This window comes from Belonocnema kinseyi, chromosome 1 (genome assembly GCF_010883055.1).
Source record: "Belonocnema kinseyi isolate 2016_QV_RU_SX_M_011 chromosome 1, B_treatae_v1, whole genome shotgun sequence".
NCBI classification, from domain to species: Eukaryota; Metazoa; Arthropoda; class Insecta; order Hymenoptera; family Cynipidae; genus Belonocnema; species Belonocnema kinseyi.
In genome coordinates, this window is record NC_046657.1 from 179837815 (window position 1) to 179861618 (window position 23804).

Below are 23804 nucleotides of genomic sequence, written 5' to 3' on the forward strand. Positions count from 1 at the left end.
TCGCGAGCTCTCGAACAAAAGCCTTCTCGCAAAAAGAGATAGTTCGTAAACGCAGCTTGCGGACAGGTTATGGATAAGCAAAGTAGACGTAGTGGTGAGTGGTGGGAGGTGTTTCAAGGCATCGCGAGCTCTCGAGCGAAAGCTTGGATTTTTTTATATATAAACTGACGTTACTACCTAAAGTTCCTTATTTTCTAATGGATATGTGTGTTTACACGATTACCCCAAAGTGCTCATATGTGAAGTATTGTTTGTGGCAATATAGAATTTGAGATTCCTACTCAGACATTGGCATGAGTACTAGGTGCAATTACAGGTTTTACGCGTGGCATTGTCTATTATCTACATGTAAGATGACATCATATAGAATAAAGGTTTTAGGGTGAAAAACTGATTTAATCATAAAAAGGCCATCATAAATTTGCATATACTTTGCGACTATTTTGTTTATTTTATCGGATTGATTAAGCAGTGTGATGCACACAAAATCTCATTCCTTTAATTTCACAAGCTTTTGCGTTTTTCTAAAACTTTTAGCTCTTTTTATTCCTTTACGGAACACTCGTTTACGGACTATCTCGATCTTCTGATCATGCAGGATGTTTAGTGGTGTTGCGGGCAGCTTCAAGCATTTATACCAAATGCGAGATCGCCTAAGCTTACAATGTATTTCTATAGGCTTAAACTCATTAATTTCATGATGGGTTTTATTCATGCACTATTTGATGATCTTGACCCATTTCCACCACAAGTTTTGTTTCGCCCTAGAAGTAATCGGATGAAATCCTGACGGATTTTAGATACAGAATTTTAGGGTGTTGCCCTTCTCACTTGTTGAAGTTTGACGAAGTTGCTAAATGTATCTATAGTTGAGAGTAGGCACTTAAATCCTCCTCCAGTCGCCAGAAGACGGCCATAAAAGTCAATGAAAAGTAATTTGCCAGGTTTGGAGGAAGTTACAGTTCTCATTTCAGAGAAGCAAGTTTGGTTGGTAGCCTTGTTTTATTGCCAAAATGTGCAACGAAAGATTCTTTGCCGTATTACCTTGGCAAACTTGGGATAATGTAACGTGTCATTTAACATGCAAAAGCATGTGAGAGGACCTATATGCTATATGCTGTTGTTACACCTTTATGTCCCCCAAGTATATTATCGTGATTTTTGGATATAATGCAATGCACCCAATAGGGCACCCGAGTTAGCAATCCGACATGTTCCGCGCTGGTTGAGTTCTAGTGTTTTTTTTTAATTCAATTATCCAAATTGAACTTCTTCCCAGTCAGTATCATCGAAATGACTCTGCTTGACAACTATTAAATATACACTGTATTTCTCTGAAGCGCTGACTAAAATTTGGCCCTTTTTGGTCGTTTTCCCCATAATTCTTGAGGATTTACGTAATCTATTGCAATTAGTAATTTTAAAGTGGCATTAACGTGCTCGCAGTCTTCCAAAATTAAGTGTGTGCATAATTATCGCAGCGGTAAGTTAATGGTTCAGTCCATGCGTGAAGGATAGAGGGGGATATAATTTTTTATTCTTTTTTTTTGAAGGGTTATTGTTTTGTAATACTTTATTTACTTCATCTTCTGAATTAGGGGAGAGGGGATCGAGATATGGCAGCTCTACTTTATTATTGGGTGATCGGTCCAGTAATCATTCCTGGCTTTTCTAATCTTCGCGGCGCACAGATGGTGATAGGGCAGACTCCTGAGCCAACTGAAGGAGAATTGGATTCTTTGGCTGCGAAGGTAGCTTTTTGAGTTTTTAATGGAGCTGGGTTCAATTGTGCGGAAGGTATGGGTACTATTGTTGGTGTTTGAAACAAGGAGCGTTGCGAAGGCTGCTGACCGAGCATGAGCAAATCCATAACTTCTGGCGTTTCTTTAAAGTGTACAGTATTCCTTCGACGTCTTCCTTCTAACGGTAGATGTTCGGGTTGTTGTTGGGCTTCTAAAACTGACTCTTTGTTATTATTTTCGTTCAAATTTTTTTGGATTGACTCTAAAAATATATTTACTCGATTCGGCAAGGGGTAATCCGTTCCCACGCAAAGATCCATATTTTTGAGATAAATTAATGTTACATTATTGCTCTTCGCTAACCGGGGGTTGACTTTGTGTTTATTGATTTTCTGAAATTTATAACTACACTTGGCTGATTTTAACAACTGATCTTAAAAATACCAAAAGAAAATAAGTAGATCTTATTTTTAGAATAAAATTTCCTACTGAAATTTTAAATCATAAAAAAAAATCATAAGTTGTGGATTCACTCGAGGGAGAGATGATTACGTGGATTAGAGATAGATCTCTCTCATAAGATCTAGTTGAAATCATTTGACATAACTTAAATGTTTATATTTTTTTATGTTTCTTCGCACAACGAGGTCCATATGTTTAAACGCGGTGCAAGGTCATTACGAGAAAATACAATTTTATTTTATTTAAATTTGGCTTATTTTGTTAATAAGCGTAAACTTCATTCGCACAACGAGGACTTAACAATTAAGTTAAGTGCAAAGTCGTTACGAGGTATTTTCTGATTCCCTGTTTATAAAAATTCTAAGTAAAAATGTTCATGTAAATTCTAATAGCTAACGCAACCATGAACAACGAGGTTTCTTTATCGTAAGATAAAGTGCAAAGTCGTTACAGTACAATTGCGCACACTATATTTTTTACTTATGACAAATCCCCACACTAAACTGCAAACACGCACAACGAGGTCTCCACATAGACGTAAAGTTTAAAGTCGTTACAATCATGCATTTGAAAAACTAAATTCCCAAAAACTTACGTCTAATTATCCGAATTCTGATGAATTTGGATAGTTTAGTTGACGGAAGTTTGTAATTAGAGGGCAGCGTCCTTTATGAGTGAGGCTTCCTCAATTAATACTCTGTCTTCAATGGCAGGTGGATAAATGAACTGCAAGACTCTGCCCTTGTAGATCCTCGAGTAAGAAGTCCTGGTAATTCAAGGTAATAAAAGCAAAGAGCAAAGAGACCTGGTACCGGTATCGCAATGAATTTATAGAGTGCCTTGGTCCCACGCTACCACCACTTATTAGCTGATGGCGCGCGCAATCGATCGTATGATTGAATGATTTCGTGAATCATCCCTTGGCTCTACCTAGCTGTACACTTTTGAGTCAAGAGCGTATCAACATAAATATTCGCCTGTAGCTTTATTATTAAATTATAATTTATGATAATAGAGCGGACTGTCTCAGTAGCAAATCCTGATCTTCTCCTCCCTCAGAAACCACAGTAATATTTATTTCATCGGGATTTAAATGATTTAAACCTTCATGATCCCAAAAATAGGATTGGTGTTCTATGATTGATTAATGAAATTCGGCTACAGATTCTTCAATTGCCTTTTTCAGACTATGTGCATCTATCATCTCTGCTGAGTGATCGAAAACGATCGGCACGCTGTTTCCTCCACCAAGGCTATCACTGTACTGACTATTGGTGCAGTTCGAACTGAGGTCCACTACAACTTCAGGATGCATTTCAGTTTCCTCAGAGGGATTCTTGTGAAAAGTACCGTCCTCTGGGCAAGCTGAAACAGTTGGTTAACCTTTCGTAATGCCAGCTCTAGCGAGTTGGTCTGCAGGTTCGTTTCCTTCAACTCCCTTATGTCTAAGAACATGATTCCACATTATTTCCATGGGGGAATACACTATAGTCCTCTCTATAAACGGGTGCACTGGAGTCCTCGCTATGCTGGGGTGAAGCATCCTCAGATGACGAATTTTCTCGAGTGTGAGTGGGTATTTTATTCCCGTCTCTTTTACGTGACCGTTGTTTTAGTCTAGTTGCTGTAGAGCTTTGGTCGAAAACAGGCTTCTTGTAATATGAAGGAGGCTGATATGGTTCGTTTAATTCATCAGTGGTGGGCATTCCAGGTAGTATCTTCCTTTGGCCCCTAACCCTTGCGGCTTGAGTCACAGATTGATACTGTGGAGCTAGCGTGGTTGTCAATGGTTTAGGGGCGGCATTTCCCACAGAAAGTTTTTCTTTGGTTTTTTGCGAGGAGGTTCCTTTTGCAAAAGGATTTTGCTTTTCACTTATAGTTTCTGTTATTGAACTTGTTGACGGCTGTAACAATTGTGAGGCTTGAGATCGAGTTAACGGTCTATCTCTTTTTAAATCGCTCGACTCATTTGGTTTCAAATGAAGGGGCAGCACGCGATGTATAGTTAAAACAGAATGTGATTGTTGGGTCAACTTTGATTTCTTCGTTGTTTTTAGTGGAGGCAGTAGCGGATTGTTCGGAAGCATCGGTGTCTGGATGCTTATTCTCATTTTGAATCTCGTGAGGGTTATGCTTTGTTAATCCTACGGAGTTTCCAGGCAGTGGTTCTACTCCACGATTTAATTTTCCCTTTTTATATTCGAATATGAATTGATAATCTTTATGCATATATCTCCAGCGAATGAGTCGCGGTCCAGGGTTATCTGCGTAGGTAAGCCAGTGGACCGGCTTGTGATCGCAGGCCAAAATAAATGTTCTGCCATTTCCTTCCGTAATTTCTTTTGGGCTAATTGTGATTCCTTGTCAACAAAAGGGAACGAGATAATAGGCCTTCATATAATTATTAGGGTGTTGTATCTAAATGACAACTGCGCTTGTTCCTGACAAAGGTATGCGCGGCCGATTATTCCATCGGTCGGGAGGGTAAAATCGTTCGGCACAACACGAAATTCCACGGAGTCGTCCAATAGTTTAATTAGTCGATTAGTCACTCACTTTTACATGACCCTTCAATGCCTAGAGCTTAATCAAATTACGCCTGACCCTGGATCTACCAACAACAAAGCCCTTCTTTCACGAAACTCACACGCGGTTAGTGGAATTACGAGAGAGTCTTCCTTTTGGTATCCTGTTCTGTAAATTCGTTTTGTTTCTTCAAAAATGTTACGGTCTTGGGACGCTGTTTCAATAATGGGCTCGTTAAGACGTCCTCAGAATGAGCATGATAGTAGTTTTAAGGTACAGGTTTAGGTGACATCGGTCTCGACCCGTGCTGTGGACTGGGTGGAGGTTAAGGAGCATTATTGGTTGTGTTGTACATTGCCGTGAAATACGATACGGAAAAAAGATATGAAAAATTGAGAAGATACATTTAAGGATACTGTAATTGTGATGGATATGGATGAAGGTACAGGGGAGGCTGATTAGAAAAAGGTGGGTAAAACGGACGAAAGTACTGTAGTTAGGCGATTGGGTTTTCATTGTTGCTTTCGCCTGCTTTTTTGACTTGCCATCCCCAGAATTTCTTGTATCGACAAATGTTAACATTTCTTCCGGTAATCCACGGATAAAAACATTAAGAGCGCAGTCCGTAACTGGCTTCATAATGGTAGCCATCTTATCACGTGATCCAATGTATTTTTCTTCCAAGAAATGCTTTGCACCACTAAGAAGCCCCAGGGTTCTATCATAATAATCGATCACACTCTGAGCCTGCTTCGTACGCAAATTTACAATGGCATCAAAGTACCATTAATACTTTTCAGTAGGAAAAAAAGTTTCTTTAAATGAGTAACCAGATCTTGTAACGTCTTAAATTCTTTGTCGCGAACACGTTCGCGCGCGATACCTTTTAATTTACTGAGAAAGATTTTTATAAACGAGTTTTCCATTGATTCTGTAACGTATACTGCTCCATTCGAGACATCCTGTAAAAATTATTAAAGTACGGGTGTTCTACCGTCGAATGTCGGGATATGAAATGTACTTTGTTGAAGGGTCATGCCCGCAAGAGCCGTAGCCATTGCAGCTCTCACATCCATTATGGGTGCTGCTTGATTTGGATGGGTCTGAATGTTAGGAAACACTCCTAAGATCGATTATTGCTTCTCGGATAGTTTTTGAATTTTATTCTTTGATTTGTCTTCTGCTACATCATCCGGCATATCGTTAATTTTTGAAAAACATTTGTTTTAATAGTTTTTATAAAAAATATTAGTCATCTATTGTGTTCGTTTACAAACACCGAGTATGCAGTTTAAGAGCGCTTACAATAAAAGACAATCAGATTCGGGCTGAAGCCGTATTAAAAATTCAGTCAAGGATCGGATTCAATTCAGCTTAAAATATCATTTGTTTTTAGTATAGGGTAATTACTATCACCTTCTATCTTTAACTTTCTCTCTTTGGATCTATTTCATCGCAATCGGATCCATCGACCAAATGAACGAGGGTTGTATGAATTCATTAAAGGTGGATTCACCGCCCCGAGATATAGGTTACCGAAAACATATGAGTTCGCTTCAATTTTTAAGTAATGCCGAATAAGGCATTATCTATTTTTATTATTCAATGGAAATGTAATAATGTTAGTCACATACCTTAAGTCACACGTATAATCGTTGAAACAATTTAAAAATACAATACTGTTAGACATACTCGACAAGCCTTTTCTCAATTAAACCAAGGGAGGAGCTGGATTCCTACACTATTGATGGTATTAACGGCCTATTAAGGCTTATTTAAAGGGTCTCTCCCGATCTCTATCTCTCTCATAGTGTGTTATTCACAATCACTCATCAGATCATGGATCAAGCAATTCTAATTTTACAAATAACAAGAAAAGAAATAATTAATGTCTATTTAATTCAATAGTCTAATATTTATAAAAGAAACGCTAGACTCTAAATATAATCTTGATTAAAAACAGGATATAAAGTAGATAACTGCTTAAACGGTGCTTCAATGTGTATCATTCAACGATTCGCTGAATAGAGACTGAAATTCTGCCAGGCCCTCGATGTCGTTATGAATATTCTACATCTAAAAAAGGAGGAAGGAGATAAAATTTAGAGGGGGTGTAGCCGTTAGAGTTGCCGTTCTGTTACCAACTCCATGATTATCATGGTCCTAGTTCAGATCATACATAAAAGGGTAGGGCCTAAAATAAGCAGTCAAGTTTGCAATGTCACGTCAAATCCAACTTGGAGATCTCCTTAAAGATTTCGTCCTCGATCTCCGAGGGCGTTCTACCCTTTATAGTAATATCGCCATCTGACTCTATGATGATTATATCATCATCGGATTTGATAGCGATTACTTCTGGGGTCTGTTCCGTTTCTATGGAAATGCTAGTTGTTAAATGAGCAGTTTGATCGACGGCCCGTGAAGCATCGTCCAGCAAAGTGTTGAATAGTGATTGAAACTCTTCTGGACTTTTAATTTCATTGAATGTAATCTCCTTTCTAGGGGGAGGGGGATCTATGAATCGGAAATTTACAGGGATATTTACAGTCTCGCCGGAAGGAAGAACTACGTTTTCAAGTTCCTGAACAAGCATTTTAGTAGTTAAGAACTTTTCGGCAGCCGCCCGCAGCTGCATTTCTTTCTAGGGTTTCCGAGCTTTTCTACATCTGTCGAGGTGATGGATGCTCTTTGGTGATTCTAACGACATACTAGCGATTTTTATTTTATTAATTATTTTATTTATAGGTTTATCAATTAACTTAAAATTGTTATGATTACTACTCCTGGCTAGAATTAGTAATTTGACTCCGTTCTGATAATCGCCTTTACGCGTTGTTACCTGAACCTTAGAAAAGGTTTCGACTGCCGGTGGGCGCATCTATTCGTTTTGCAGTAAGGGTTAAAATTCCAGTAAAAAATACTAATTAGAAACCTATCCAAAAGGAAATATTTTTCCTTATAACCAGCATTTTTAATGAAAATATTAAATTTGGACTCGCTCAGGTCATCGCTTTTACGCGTTGTTACCTGAACCTTAGAAAAGGTTTTGACTGCCGGTGGGTGGGTCTAGTCTTTTTGCAGTAAAACGAAACTTTCAGCAAAGAACACTAGTCAGAAAATTTTTTTAATTTATAAATTTTACAACAATTTTGCATATTTCACATTACTTAAATCAAACTAAATAAAAAATTTGTGTCAAATAATATTCACGAATCCGCAGAAAGACTTCACAGTTGTACAGCAGCAGGGAATTGTGAAATAAGGTTTAATTCTGAATTTGAGAAAATCACACGGAACATTTTAGAAGTCTTTGGGCAATCGTGGATTGCCCGTCAAAATCAAAGACATAGGTAATGCAATTTATAGAAGCAAAAGATTAATTTAACAGATTAAAAGTAGGATCAAACAATGTAAATCCAAAAAGCTACCACCAACTGTCTGTTACGAACCAATAAGCCTCCAAATAGTTTAATTAATTTTTTAAAACTACCGCCGGACCTTCGAGCGTGAAGTGTCGATGGGCTCAACTTCAGTAATTTCGTTATTTAGATATTTATAACACAGCCACACAAAAAAAGTGCGGATCTGGTAACAAGACACACGTATTCCTATGGATTTTGGGACGCCGAATTCAAATTCAGTATAAAAAATCACCCGTCACGTCATGGTTGAGCTATAACCTCAAAAAATGACAAAAAATCATGCACTGAGGCAAATAAATTTCAAAATAATGCCTGTGATGCAAATTTTCACTTCAAAAACATGTCGAAAACTTTGAAGGATCAACTCTTGCCTGATATCAACTTATTTAACATAACTTTACCCAACAAAACCTGACCTAACCTAACCGATTACGCTGGAAATCCTGCTCTTGCGTACTTTCATATTTTGACATTAATAGCAGTAAATGTCTGGAGTTTCGTAACCGTTTGTTGCTAGCATTATTCACCTGTGTCTATAACCAGGGAACCTCCACGTGGTGACGGTGGGCAACGGATTCACATTGGCTGATTCCCAGGGTAAACCGCGTTCATGCCGTCATGACCGACACAGGTAAAATATGTATTGCGCTGCAGGGAAAAACCCCAGTATCGGCGTCTGGTCAGGGCGGAAAAGCGGAAAAACCCCGTTATTGCGAAGGATTGCTACTTTTGCATGAATTCCGTCAAAAGGTTCAACGCCAAAAATAAAAATAACATTTCGTACATTAATGTGTGCACAATTACAAGAGCAATTGAAATCAACAAAAATGCACGCCAGAGTGATTTAAGCGCTCTAGAAGATGATAGAATGGAAGTAGAAAGTCAACGTCATGGAGACGGTAGTGAAACCAGTGATCGAACAGAAAATAGTTCTGATGATTCCGATGAAAATGACGAAAAAGATGACGAATATGGCATGCATGAAATGAAATTGAAGGTTCCAATATTAGTGTCGCAACTAGAACTGAATGATTTTATCAGAGATCTTGGGTTACCGAAAGACGGCGCTGAATTTGCCGCTTCATTTCTAAAAAGAAGAAATCTTCTAGAGCCAAAGACAAAAGTTTCATTCTATCGCGACAGGGACAAAGAATTCAGAAAGTTTTTCGTTAAAGACGAAGAGACGTCTTTAGTGTACTGCACTGACGCTAATGGACTAATGAACCACTAGAAGAAAAATGTGTACAGAGACAAAGAATCGCGACTTTTCATTGATTCGTCAAAACGCAGCATTAAGGCTGTTTTACTGCATAACACGAATACTTACGCTCCTATCCCTGTAGCTCACTCAAAGATCATCAAAGAAGAATATAACAATGTTAAAATGCTTCTTGAAAACGATAATTACACGAATCACAAATGGCAAATATGTGGTGATCTCAAAATCATAACAATGATATTAGGCCAACAATCGGGTTTCACGAAAGAGCCATGCTTTATATGCCTGTGGAATAGCAGAGATCGAGCCAAACATTACAGCAAAAAACATTGGCCTTTAAGAGATTCATTCAAACCTGGCTCTCATAATATCATCAACCAAAGCCTCGTTGATCCAGAAAAATTTTACTACCACCTCTCCACATAGAGCTTGGGCTCATGAAGCAATTTGTCAAAGTGTTAGACAAAGATAAATAATGCTATAAGTATATATCCCTTAAATTCCCTAATGTTTCAGGCGCTAAATTGAAAGAAGGAGTCTTTGATGGACCACAGATTCGAATATTGACAAGAGATACTAATTTCCTTAGCCACATGACGAAAATAGAAATAGACGCTTGGGAAAGATTCAAAGCAGTAAACGCAAATTTCCTCGGTATCAAAAAAAGTCCAGACTACGAGAATATTGTTGCAAAAATTATAAGAAACTACAAAAAGTTAAGGTGCTTGATAAATTTAAAACTTCACTTTATAGATTCCCATCTGGATAAGTTTCCAGAAAATGTTGGTGATTTCAGCGAAGAACAAGGGGAACGTTTTCATTAAGACCTAAAACTGATGGAACAACGATATTAGGGTAGTGGGCACGAAGTCATAATGGCTGATTTCTGCTAAATGTTGAAAAGGGAAATGAATGTAGGTCTTAAACGTAAGCGTAACCCTTTGCATCCTTCCTTCGAAGAAAAAAGGTCACGATAGTATAAACATAGCCCTTTAGTCTAAGAAAAGCAGAGAGAAAAAATTTTTGAATAAAAGTCTTATTCATTTGCATGTTTGAGTTACAGTTCTACATTTTAATTGATACAAACATTGTCAGGTTAATTGAAATGGGGTCACTTCTATTTGTAGTTCTAAGTTTCTTCAAATGAGTAATGTGCGTCTAAATTTTTAACCACCTGTAGTAGAATGAAATGAATTTTATTGTGTTACAACGGGAACACTTAAGTTAAGTTTTGTTGCGTTAAGAAAAAAAAAGTTAGATTCTGTTAAGTTAGATTCATTTGTAGGTTAAGATCGAGTTAACCTATTAAATATAGCACACGTTGAAGACTGAGAACCGTACACTTACGTAGCTACACGTATACATGAATTACATTCGGCTAGGTTAGGTTAGGTCAGGTTTTGTTAGGTTAAGATAGGTTAAACCTCTATGTAGGTTAAGCCGAAGCTGAATGAAACGGTACCGCAAACACAACGGGACAACACAATGAGTTTAATTGGGTTACGTGAAGTTAAGCTAGGTTAGGTTAGGTTAGGTTAGGTCAGGTTTTTTTAGGTTAGGATAGATTTGACCTCTTTGCAGGTTAATCCCTAACTGATTCAAACGGCACCGCAAACACAACGGGATAACACAATCAGTTTAATTGTGTTTCGTGAAGTTAGGTTAGGTTAGGCTAGGTTAGATTTATTTCTAGGTTAGGCTCGAGTTGACCCATTCGATGTAGCACACATTTGCTACTGGGAAAATATGTTTCCAGAGCTTTACGTGTAGTTCAATAACTTTCTGTTAATTCAGGTTAGGTGAGGTCAGGTTCTGTTGGGTAAAGTTATGTTAAATAAGTTGATGTCAGGCAAGGGTTGATCCTTCAAAGTTGTCGACATGTTTTTGAAGTAAAAATTTGCATCACTGGCATTATTTTGAAATTTATTTGCCTCAATGCATGATTTTTCGTCAATTTTTGAGGTTATGGCTCAACCATGACGTGATGGGTGATTTTTCATATCGAATTTGAATTCAGCGCCTCAAAATCCATAGAAAGACGTGTGTCTTGTTACCAGATCCGCGCAGTTTTTTTTGTGTGGCTGTGTAATTTTTAACTCAATTCGCAACAAATTTCGAGGCGTAGGAGAGAGAGAGAGAGAGAGTGAGCGGGAGAGAGTAATAGAAATTTACCTTTCAGTAACATTTTACACTTTTGACCTTTTGATGTTTGAATGCAGTCCTCTCTGATTTAGGTAATATTTCTAATGTGTCTTCAGAAATAATAGTCAACACAGTCTTCACCTACACTCACACCCTACACATCGCGACTGCTGCCCCGCGGATTTTCATGAATTTTACATAATTTTCCACATGCCTAATACGTCGGATCATTCTGGCTATACCGATGTGGACTTATTAGTCGGGATGATCCACGCACAAGTCACTCGACTTTCTACTCCTTTGAATACGTTATATATTCACTCCGGAACCGGACTGGGTGCACTAAGCTGGTTTACACGCTTCTTACGTGTGTACCCATATTGCTTATTGATTTTGGAAGTAAACAATTAATACAGTTATGGATTGCTATCGATCACCGGAATCTTAATCTTGTTTGATCGTTCCCAAAATGTATAGATAGATGTTTCGAAAATTATTAAAGCTATTATGTTAAACGACTTTTAGTTTTTGTCAATAATTATAATTTTATTACACATTTTGAAGTCAGTCAGCAACTCGATGGTGTAGGGGAGCATAAATATAAGAGAAGTGGCACGCGATATTATAATTATGGCTGCCTCGCTCTCTCGCTCCAACGAGCACTAACGCCGATGATTGTATATGTAGCTAGTGGCGAAGGGGGACGGAGGGACGATCGCGACCACGGCATATCAGCGAAACAACGCTAAGACCATGAGAACTAGCCATCAATAATTAGATTGCTCCTTCTCATAGGGTATGCCATAACATTCGATATACATGTTACCTCACGGCCTGCCTCGATCAAAGCTTGGACAGATTTATTTTCTATATTCAATTTCATAATTGGAAATTTTCCTTATCTCTTATTAACTACATCGTTTTCGTTTTCTACCAATTCCGTTCGTGATTCCGTAGGAAGTTCGCCACTAGCGATTTCCCGTATTGTAAAATTTTCTTCAACTTGCCTGGAGTTTTTCGCTATAATTGGTCCAGGAACAACAGTATTTTTAAACTGGAGGTTTAGGGGTATCGCACTTGGCTAGGATTAGCTGAGTTCTGAGAGCGGCTAGTGAACAGTGAAGGAAAGTCAGATTAGAATATCACTGCTCCAAACGTTGTTATACGAGGTAAGTGGCATTTTTACTTTCCTGAGGATTCATTTGGGGGTGTATTCCCGTATTATTGGAACTCTTCGCTCTGCGGAAGTTGAGTCTTCAAAATTTTCAAAATTTACTGGCTGGCTTAAGTTAAATATTTCAAGAAGTTCAACTAGGCCATATAAGTATTTAATAGATCTAAACAAAATAGCCGTTTTAATGTTTTTAGGGAAGTATCTGAACCATATGTTCACAATAGTATACCCCGCCGAAAAGATTTTACTCCGCGGATTATAACATCCAAATTTCAACTCCCTGCTAATTTAATGTTACACGTTCTCATTCCAAAATTTGCGGATAAATTTGGATTCAAAATAATGGACACTACACTGGTCTTTATTTACCATTACCTGAAAATTTTGGGATGGGAAGGTTTTTTAACCATGGCATCTTTCCACATGGGATCACCTTACATTCTAAAGTGCTCCTCAAGTAAGCCTGATTTATTCTAAATCAATTAGACGCCTTTCCTTTCATATTTAATTAATTATCAAGTCCCCATTCGTTTAGTAAATTTCCTTATTTTTACGTTGTAAATGATCAAAAAGCCTTTTAACATCTAGAACGTGGTCCTCATTCAAGCGTCACTGAAATTCACATTGTTTCGTCTCTTTCTGCATGTTTTTGGCTAATTTGTGCTCAACTCTATTCTCATCCGCTTTTTAGGTCAAGTTAACCACTAGGTTAAATTTGGAAATTTTGATTTTATTTTGTTTAAACGTAACGACTGCCCGAGCTTGCTTTTTGACAAGTTTATTGAGAGTCTTTTTTAAGAATTGAATTCTATTCCTAAGTCCTTTCATCCTAGCGAATCGAAACCACCTTCGATATTCGACTCGCTGTCTTCACATTTACATTTTGTTACCACATTGTGTCTTAGACTTTTCAAAAAAATTCTAAAACGATAAAAAATGCTTATTTTTGTTTGGAATAGGAAATGATGCCCTCACCATCTTGGGTATTTAGAGGACAATAAGCCTGATACGTATATATCAAATCAAATAGAAATGGAATTACGTAATTTACAAATTTTAAATTTTAAATCTACTACAAAATAATATTTGGAATTTACCCATTATTAATGTTTAGGTTGCGTACCTTGGCTTTATTTTTAATAAAAAATGGTTATAATTCTTAATATTATTTCAAAAAGCGTTGAAAGCATCTTTTGTTACCTTTGTACACAAACTTTTACGAGCCACAATGCGGGCGAATCCGCATTACGGAAAGAAAGAATCTTATGAATTCCAATAGCTCTGAAATGTTTAACAAAAAAATATCGGGCGAGCCGGGAAACGGGCGAACCAATATCAAGGAAAGCTTAATGCTCAATTGATAATAGATTTTACGCCTTCACGATGATTCATTTTTATAAAAAGAGATATTTCGGATTTCACTCGTGTAAAAAACTACGAATCGTTTGCCGACGTTTCATGAACATTGCAGTTCACTGCAATGTTCATTTGATTGACTTGTACGACCAATCCCCACGGTGCAGCGCTCTGGCCAATCACAGGCATCATAGAGAGTATACCTAAAAACATCATAATCTGATACCTCAGTTTCAGGTCAGCCCTGAAGATGTGAAATGCAATGTTCACGAAACGTCGGCAAACAATTCGTAGTTTTTTACACGAGTGAACCCGAAATATCTCTTTTTATCTTAATTCTCAATTGTTAAAATCGTAGCTACAAGGATGCACTGAATAAAGAAAGCAGGTTTTACCCGTATTTACATAACCTTGGAAGCCACAACGCAGGTGAACCAAAATTGCGTATGGAAAGATCATTATGAATTCAGATAACTTTAAACAATTTATATCTGAATCTTTGACGAAATAGGTAATGGGTAAACAAATAACAGAAAAGGCTTCCGATTCAATTAGGAATTACATAGCTACCATTATTTTCCTAAATAAAATTAAATATTCAACTAAAAAACGTCCATGTTTACATCACTACCGCTTTAATAAACCTAATTCATTTGACAGAACTAGGATACAGAGAATTCAACTACTGTGTGTATCAGGTGCCTGTACAGTTATACAAAATCGCTCTCCTCTGCTCTGGAGCGTGCTCGAAAGACGACCCCGTTACCCCGTTAGAACGAGCGTCGAAGCTGGAATGTCCGGAATGTCCCTTCTCTGATCGCTAGGAAAGGGTCTTTCTCACTTCGTTTTCTGTTATATTTTCAGCGAGAAGTGACTTTCTAACGGGTACTGTCACCCGTATTATAGTACAGTTTTCGTATACTCTGAGAAGGTTGGCGTATTCACACTGGACATCCTATAGAATTAACGTACATGCTGCACATTAGATAATTGTTTGCTAAAAAGTTTAGAAATCAGTAGCATAGTTTGAAGGTGAGCAATAATTCTATTCAAAATAAAAGTTTTTTATCCTTATGATTATTTATAAAAAAAATTTAATATCATTGATTATGTTTCATTTTCACATAAAAAAAGAATCAGTTTTCTGTAAATGTTCAGAATCTCTAGCATAGTTATCAGATAAGCAAAAGTTTCTATTAAAACAAAAACTTATTATGTCAAGAAAGTGTTGACATTTTTCGATTTTTTTATATTTATTTATAAGATCGTCAACCTGCTTACTCGGATTTGAAGTATAACATATTTTCGGTATTGTAAATAAACATAAAGAAATCGTAAAACCCTACACTTGATCAGCATAATTGTACCCAAAAAAAGACCAAAACCATCGATAAAAAAGTTATTTTTGGCTATATTATCGATTGATTTAGTTTGTTTTATGTTTGATGTTTATGTGTTCCAAAGTTTTGAACTGCGTTATAATATTAGAATAAGCTTTTATATTTCTATAAATGTAATAATTGATTTTAAAGAGAAAAAACCTGTAGCAATATGTAGTAATTTAAAAAAAAGGAAAAATCTTCCAATATTGATGTTTTTATATCTTAAATCGATGTTTCTGTTTCCAATATTTCGATGTTTCAAACATCAAAATTTTCGATTGGATGCCCCATCGCTAGCCTAAGCTCATTAATAATAATTTCACGTAGTGCAATATCGTTATCATATTTTAATAAAGGCGAAGTGTTATCATTCTTCCAACTGTTATTCAGACACTTATAACTTTCTCATCAAGTGTTCTCCAGCACCTGGAATAATTCTTATCATTGTTATATAATTCATAAATTTGAATATTTGTAAACGAAATTAGCCCTTCGTCCCGGATTAAATAAACTTAAGAAAAATAAATTGCGATAGTTTGTATTAGATTACAACGATCACATGTTCGATCTTTCTTTTCCCAAGCTTAAAGTAGCTTATTTATTCAAAAATAATCTATGCTGTCTCACGCACGGAAAATAGTAGACTATTTGTGAGTCGAGATAGATAGTGTCTTAATTAATTCCTACACTGAAAAAGATTTGGGCAAGCAGCTGTCTTCATAGTGGCAACGCAACGCCATCACGATGGTTGGTGTAGCGGGCAGACCACTTTTAAGTAAGCTACAGTACCAAACGTGCAAGCAGATCCTATCCCATGTGTTGGGAACGCAGCAGTCCCACAAAAGAGAATTAAATTGCCCCACGAGTATAAACTATAACTGTATAACTCCGCGCGAAACTCGGCGTGGAGATTCCGTGCTCCCGCCTAAAGGGAGCGTTACTGTACCAATACTGTTGGGATTACAGCTGTTTCAATGTGGGAACCTCTACTACGTGGGCGAGCAGATCGCCCAAAAAATTTTCAGTGTAGAAGCGAAAATCAAGCATCTTACTGTCAACTGTAATAACCATATAATTAAACGATTTTCTCCCTGAGTGTAGTGACCACCTATTTCATAGTGCATTCCTGAGTGTACTGTTAATTCATTTGCTTGTGACAAACGTCAAATCGCTAGACTCCACGACGTCACCTCTGGATAAACAGCAAACGATAGCTGTCCAAACGATACTGGTCGGCCTTTTACGAGCAGTATTCTGTCATAGTGTTAATGCTTCATGACACTAGTATTTCAGATGTGCAGAAACGTTTTTTTAAATGCCCTTCAGGGTATGGTTAAACAGCAAAATAAAATATATGGATAAACAGAAAACGATAGCTGTGCAAACGATACTGGTCGGCCTTTTACGAGCAGTATTCTGTCATAGTGTTAATGCTTCATGACACTAGTATTTCAGATGTGCAGAAACCTTTTTTTTTAAATGCCCTTCAGGGTATGGTTGCAGATCGTTTAGAAAAATGTAAATTATTAGCGCTAATTATAGAGAAGCTTGCACAACGATAGTTAAGCGTTATAACAACAAACAAGTTCTTCTTGCGGCTCATATGCGTAAGCTGCTGTCTTGTCCTTTAGCTTAAAAAAATAAATTAACGAAATCTTACGTCATCTGGATGTCACGAATGAGGGCTTGCAGAATAAACAGAAGTAACTCGACTGCGATTGCGCGATGTGTTTTTCCACCCGTTACTTTCTAATGACGATCGAGTTTAAGATTTTGTCAGAATCATTTTTCTTACTGATGAATGGACTTTAACAAGAGACGGAATATTCATTTCGCGCAAATGGGACCATTTTGCAGGTGAAAATCCGCATGTAACACTTCTAATCATAAATATTCAGGACAGATTCAATATACAGAGGCTCATTTCTCATCAAGATCAAATTCCTGCACAGAATATGCGCGTTACAAGAAAATTTGGGCATTCAATAGTTCTAGGCATTTTGTCAAGTGCTGCATCAGAATATGCATTTTCAGGGTTTCGGTTGTATTTGTGCTTAACAATGCGCTATGCAATTCTTTGATGAACTTTCCTATATATGCAATCGGATCAAGTCTCTGGATCGAAAAACATGAATTAACAATTCTATCAATTATTTTAAATGCAGTGACATAGGTTGTGATGACATATGGACCGAGATATACATACATTTCTTGATCAGTTTGTCAGCTTCTCTTAACAATTTTCTGCACGCATTGCATTCAAATACCTCTTCATGATAATTCTTTGAAACTAAATTTAGTTTTAAAGGCCAGAAGATAGTTTTCTCTCGACCGACAAGGTGCACTAGACCATCTCAAAAGAAATGGTTAACAAACACTTGTAATATACGAAGTTCTGGAATTGTAAATTTATCAAGAATCAAAACATCGTCTTTTTCTTTAAAAAGTGGCTCATTTATAGTACTGTGGCAGTTCTTAGCTAACTTTTTATTTTTGTCAAGTGAAATAAACTTGTCATCATCTTTTCTCAAATCACCAAATGTTTTACGATGCAAAACTTCCACTTCCTCGGACACATGATTTTCGTTAACAAATTTCTTCAAATCTTGAAGACCAACAAAGAAATAAGGAGAAGGATACATTGAGGTTGCCGTTTACTGTCCATTCATGATCAGTAATATTTTGAAATCAGGGAGAAATTTGACAGAAATATTATTAATGTTCACTAAATTGAATAGAAGTTTAACATTTTCATAATTGTTTTTGACGTCAGGTACTATACACAGCATAATCAATTTTTTAACACTTTTTCTGCATTTGATGCTTTCATACTGGGTTGGAAATCAAATTTTCTTTGTTTTTTAGGTATATCATTTTCCTAATCAGTCTCAGTTCTTTTGTGAAGAATTATCTACAAGCAAATTTAAAAAAACCCTGACCACAATCTGCCATTACTTTAACGAGATATTCACCAACAAAATTACGGCTTCCTAATACAATTTTAAGCCTTTTTTTAGCATCAGCCCAGGCGACAGGTCTCATTTATTTTTTATTAGAATTCTTAGTATCAAATTCTAACATAGCATTATTAAAAAAATTTTTTAATAATTTTGTTCGTTCACTAAAGTGATTTGAATAATAAGCAGGCACAGACTTTCGACCAGCAGAATGTCGAATCAAAGTAGTCAAGTTATTTATATGTCGAATCGAACATCCAGTGTTTGTATCAAAATTATCTAAATCTTTCAATCAAAATGGGACTGCAGTACTTTTTTCTTTCAGAAATATTCATTTCTACGTCCTTTAGTGTTCAGCGCAATAGAATATGTGCTATTACTTTTAGCTTTTTAATTGACAATTTCCGACGCAACATATCCTTGCTACTTATTTGGCAAGTCATTTACAAGTTTCGCAACATTTTTTCGAGATACATGATTTGCTTACTACAAGCATGCCTCTTACCTTTGTGAACTTCAGTCTTACATATTTTATAAATTTTCATTGTATTTGATACAATAGCATTTTTTACTTTAAGAAGTGAAGTTATTTTTGAATTCTGCGAGCCCTACAATCCATTGAAGCTGTGATTTTAGTACTTACGTCTTTTTTCACTGCTGTTGTGTTACGCGGATGTATTTTCGATCTACCAGTCAAGAATATGTAAGAATTACAGGTTAAACTTATTTCCGTTGATGCATTATTTATTTTCATGATCTTAGGTAACAATATGTTTTCATAGTTAGGCATCGTTGGTAATGGTCTGTTCAAATCATGTTTCTCATGTTGAAGTAGTACTAAGCGACATGTAGCACATATACTTAAGGGAAACCTTTCACCTTTCAAGTTATAATTTTTCTTAATATGCTTTTCAATAATTTTTTGATGACTTTCGGTTAATTGGAAATTACTGTAACTGTTCTGTCCAACAACAATTTTTTTCCACATGGTCAACAAACTTTTACCCTATTCTCTTGATGAGTACTTGCACAACTGGGATGTGTAGGCATTATAGAAGCACTTTTCAGTACACTTCACGATACACAAATGAACATTGTTTATCGACAACGTGTAACTCAGACGTCAGATGTCAACAAAAATATGGACGTAAACAAATGTCCACTTTCTGGAGCGCGGACTTCAGACATGAAAATATCAAAAGTGGAGAAACTATTGACTCGAATGCGAAATATCGATTAGTTTGGAATCAACTATCTGAGCGTTATAAACGTAAATACCAAAATCGATGTAAATTAAACTTTTAAATTCATTCGTAATTTTATAGTTAATATGGAAAGTTATAACAAAGAAAAGAGCGTCATGCAGAAAAGCGGAGAGAATATAGGATGATCTGACACAGAGAGAAAGTAAAATATAAGATGGTGGGGGACCAGAAGCAAAAGGAACTGGAGATGCGAAAATAAGGAGTAGTAGTAAGCAAACAGAAAAGTAAAATAAGGGCCGGAAAAAATAGAGGATATATTTTTGCAATCTGAAAGGCTTTGAAATAAAGGAGAAGCAGATGATAACAGAGTTGTTAGAAAAAAGAAGGATCATTATTAAAAGAGGTAAAAATGGGAGCAGAATGGTAAGAAATAGTGACAACTACTATTTTACGCCGCTCTGTTCCCATTTTTACTCCATTTCCATCCCATTTATCTTATTATTACGTATGCAGGGCAGTCAGAGGAGATAAGAGAGTCGATAGAAGAAAATAGTCGAGAGATTAAGCTCATAATATAAGGAGATTGTGAAACGTGCGCAAGAGACAGTGCTGAGAATGAATGGAGAGGAGAGCGAGGCATAAAATAGAATGAAAAAAGATACTAAATAGTGAGGAAAAGAAATTGTTTACGTGGTTGGAGGAGATAAAAGAAATAAACATTATAAAGCATTATTGTTCTGGTAGCGAAATTGTATGCCCTCCTTCAAGCTACCAGTAGGAAAATATATTGAATCACGTGGAGCATTCAGTTTAATAAACCTGGGTTTCAAATACAATCTCTAATGAGATATTAGGAATCACCATTTTTTATCACCATACCCGTGACGTAATTGGTGATTCGGCTCTGCATAATCACCTTTTGCCTACTTGAATCTCCTTCAAACGAATGTATACAAAATCTCCTAATGAGATACGACTGCTTCATATACTTAATTTTAGAATTTGAAGGGGCATCTGCCCTAGAAGAAACTTTAAAGAACAATATAATGATTTTTATTCTCCTTCAGAGCGCTGAATTTAAATTATCTATGCTTACAACCAAATTTACAGTGCTCGAGAATTAAATAAAGAAATAAAGAAGTTTAATTCAATGAGTGTCGTTCATATTAAGAAAGGATAGAGATAACAAAAACATAATATAATATTTATTCAAGGCATTCAAATCGGATTCTCAATGCACTTAAAAGGCACTATTTTTCTGTCGCAAATTCACGACTAATTTTCTCGGAATTGGGCGAGTAGTTCTGGCTGTATTTCGTTATGCTATCGCCTATGGTGATCCTAGTGGACATTCACTCTCGTCTTTTGCAAGAGAGATTCTTACGAACTATGCGTCTTTTCCATCAAATTACGCGTTAAAAAATCTGAAATAAATGGCCTATGCCACCGTGCATTTGGTTTGGAGAACCTAACAGGGTTCCTTGTAAGGGGGAACTGCAGCCCTTTCCTTAAAGCTGGTGTTCTCCCGAAGCATCGGCAGAAAGAACAAGCTTTCTTGCCGGGAACGGCTATTTAAAAGCTCACCCCTCTGTAGGCCAGACAGGTCCTCACTCCGGTACCATCTGGGCTACATGTGCGCTCCACTTCCGGTGGTGATTTTCCGAGAGTTTATCGCATACTACTTACTGTGCTGGTAAAATCTATCGCCACTTTATCGATTTGTGATACGCTACGTTCCTTAGAGATGGAACTTCTCAATAAATATAACAAAATAGTACCAACCAAACATAGTTTAATTAGGAAAATCACGGCATTTCTTTGCGTGTGTAAAATCATACGTATTTCTGGAGTTAAATTGTAAAAAAAATGTATGATAGTATTCAAGAATTTATCAAAATATAAGAATAAGAACTGGATAAGGACTAAAAATAAAGTTATTTCTTCAGTAAATAATGGAAAATTATTTTAAAATTATAAAAGCATGTATCCATTATTGTTCAGGTTAATTATTAATTAGTAATGTTTTAGGAAAGCCTGTTTGATCGATAAACTCACTTTAAATTATTACTCACCGAGGATTGGATCGCCTCCAAAAAGATTGTTAAGGTGAACCTTCGCTGCGCCAATTCTGATAGCCAATTTCATTTTGTCGAAGGTCAGGTACACATCGTTATCTCTGAATACTTTGTGTGCTCGAAGAATCACATTTGAATCGTATCCCGCTATAATTAAGCAAAAAGAGTCGTAAGTTTCTAAATGAAACTTTACAGATTGGTAAATTTTAATTATAAAGAGATTTTAAATACTGCCAGATAGACAGTTGCATTTTTTTAAATGATTATGAATTTTTCCAATAAATTTATTATAGGTCAATATTAGTCTTCCTTTGTGAATGGTATAGAGAATTTAGAATAAATTTACGTAGAACAAAAACTCATTTGGGATTTCGCACACATTACAAAAACAAAAAAAAACAATACTGATGTTTAGAGAGTAAGATTATTGTAAATAATTGGACGGTTAGTTTAAAATAATTTTTCTTTGTTAAATCTTGACTTAATAGCCAGAAATTTAAAAAATAATAAGAACAACTATAATAAATAACTACCAATTCATCTAGTTGAATTTTTGTCTTATTTCTTAAGTCAAAATTTTTTGATTAATAAAATTTTGTAACAGTTTAGATATGTAAGTGCATCTCTCTCAAAATAAATACACTGATAATTTTTTCTTTTACATTTAAAACTATGAAATTTCTAACATTTCAATCGAAATTGTATACTGTCTGTGGTAAATTTGTGTCATCCTACAGAGATAACAGGTGATTTCTTTAAAATTTTCTGTATATCGTTTTGGCGACAACAGAGAGGATACAGTTTTAGGATTTTTTGGATGTGGTCAAAGAACGAACAGTTATTTCATAAATTTTAAAGTATTCTTCATCAAATTAATTCTGTTCAGATGGAAGAAATGCAACACTATTTTTCTAGTGTGAACATTCTTTCTCTCTTAGGAGATAGGCTTCTTTGAAAAAGTCAAAAAATGCAAGATTTTCTTTAATTGAAGTTATTTTTTGTTTCTTGATTTAGAAATGTAAATTTAATGAGGGATAAAATTATCTAATTTACTTTCTTTATACCAAATATTTGACAGAGTTAATGTTAATTTTAAGAATTATTCTAAAAAATGTCCATTCGGCGATAATTTAAATTTTATAAATGCAATTATTTCGTTTAAAGAATTTTGAAAAATGTTCGTACGACCGGCTTAATCCATTATGAAAACATGCTCCCACTTGAAAAATCTTAAATGTGCAATAAGCGAAACGTCACGGTTTTGCAACTTTAAATAATTTTTCTCTCGTACTGAGTAAATTTTAATTAATATGTGCACAAGGTATAATAGCATGTGTCACATACCACCAAATTCTATAAATAAAATTCTTTTGTGTAAATGGAAGCAATGTTTTCTCGGGACAGGATATTTTTGATTTTCCTATTTGCACCTTTATATTGATTTATTTATTAAACGTAAAGTTCTATGGTGACTAGGGAGCGGCAGAAGAGCACAAAGGAACCCCATCTTCTGTTAACAAGAAACACGATTTCAGATGCAAAGACTCTACGCATTCGAAGAAGCTAGAGAAGATCTCAACAAAAATACCAATCAGTTTAATAATTCAAAATAGATATTAAATATATTGGACAATTTCATATTAGTGAAAACTGGACGAGAGGATGCGAAACACATACACCGTAGGAAATATAGTCATTTGAATGTTTGGAAGTAAATTTGATTTCGCCCCTGCAAACTATAAACCATGGATGTTTGAAAACCAAACCGAGCAGAAAAGCCTTAACGAACTTCTGCAAACTGCTGGTACGGCTGTTCTCATTTTGTGGACAGCACATCTTCTTAAATAATCCAAATTGAGCGTACTCATAGGTCAAGTTTTCCATCTAGTGTGTAGAAAACATGTGAATCGTTGTTGTCCGATTGCTGGATGCTTTTGACCTACATTAGGCAACGCGTACGTAGTATTCTTTCTCGTAATTCCTTCTTAGAGTAAATTTTATTCGACTTAACGATCGGATGCAGAAGCATACAAGTTCCAGGCCAAAATTGTGGGTCCGGATGCAATAAGGGCACATAAAATTTTTTCGTGCGAAAACGAAGTCCCCTGGAGGCTTTAGAAAAAATTTTCGAATTTTAATTTT

At 36.0% G+C, this 23804-nt stretch overlaps 1 protein-coding gene across 4 annotated transcripts in view; it reads right to left on the reverse strand.

The window, feature by feature from the left end:
• The window catches only part of LOC117174393 (putative beta-carotene-binding protein), a 219510-nt gene that overhangs the window by 41369 nt on the left and 154337 nt on the right, over nucleotides 1-23804 (reverse strand). For all 4 annotated transcript variants that reach the window (XM_033363485.1, XM_033363494.1, XM_033363502.1 and 1 more), the window contains exon 5: nucleotides 21660-21809. In XM_033363485.1, the coding sequence (XP_033219376.1) occupies nucleotides 21660-21809 (150 nt within the window). The remainder of the gene's footprint in view (nucleotides 1-21659; nucleotides 21810-23804) is intronic.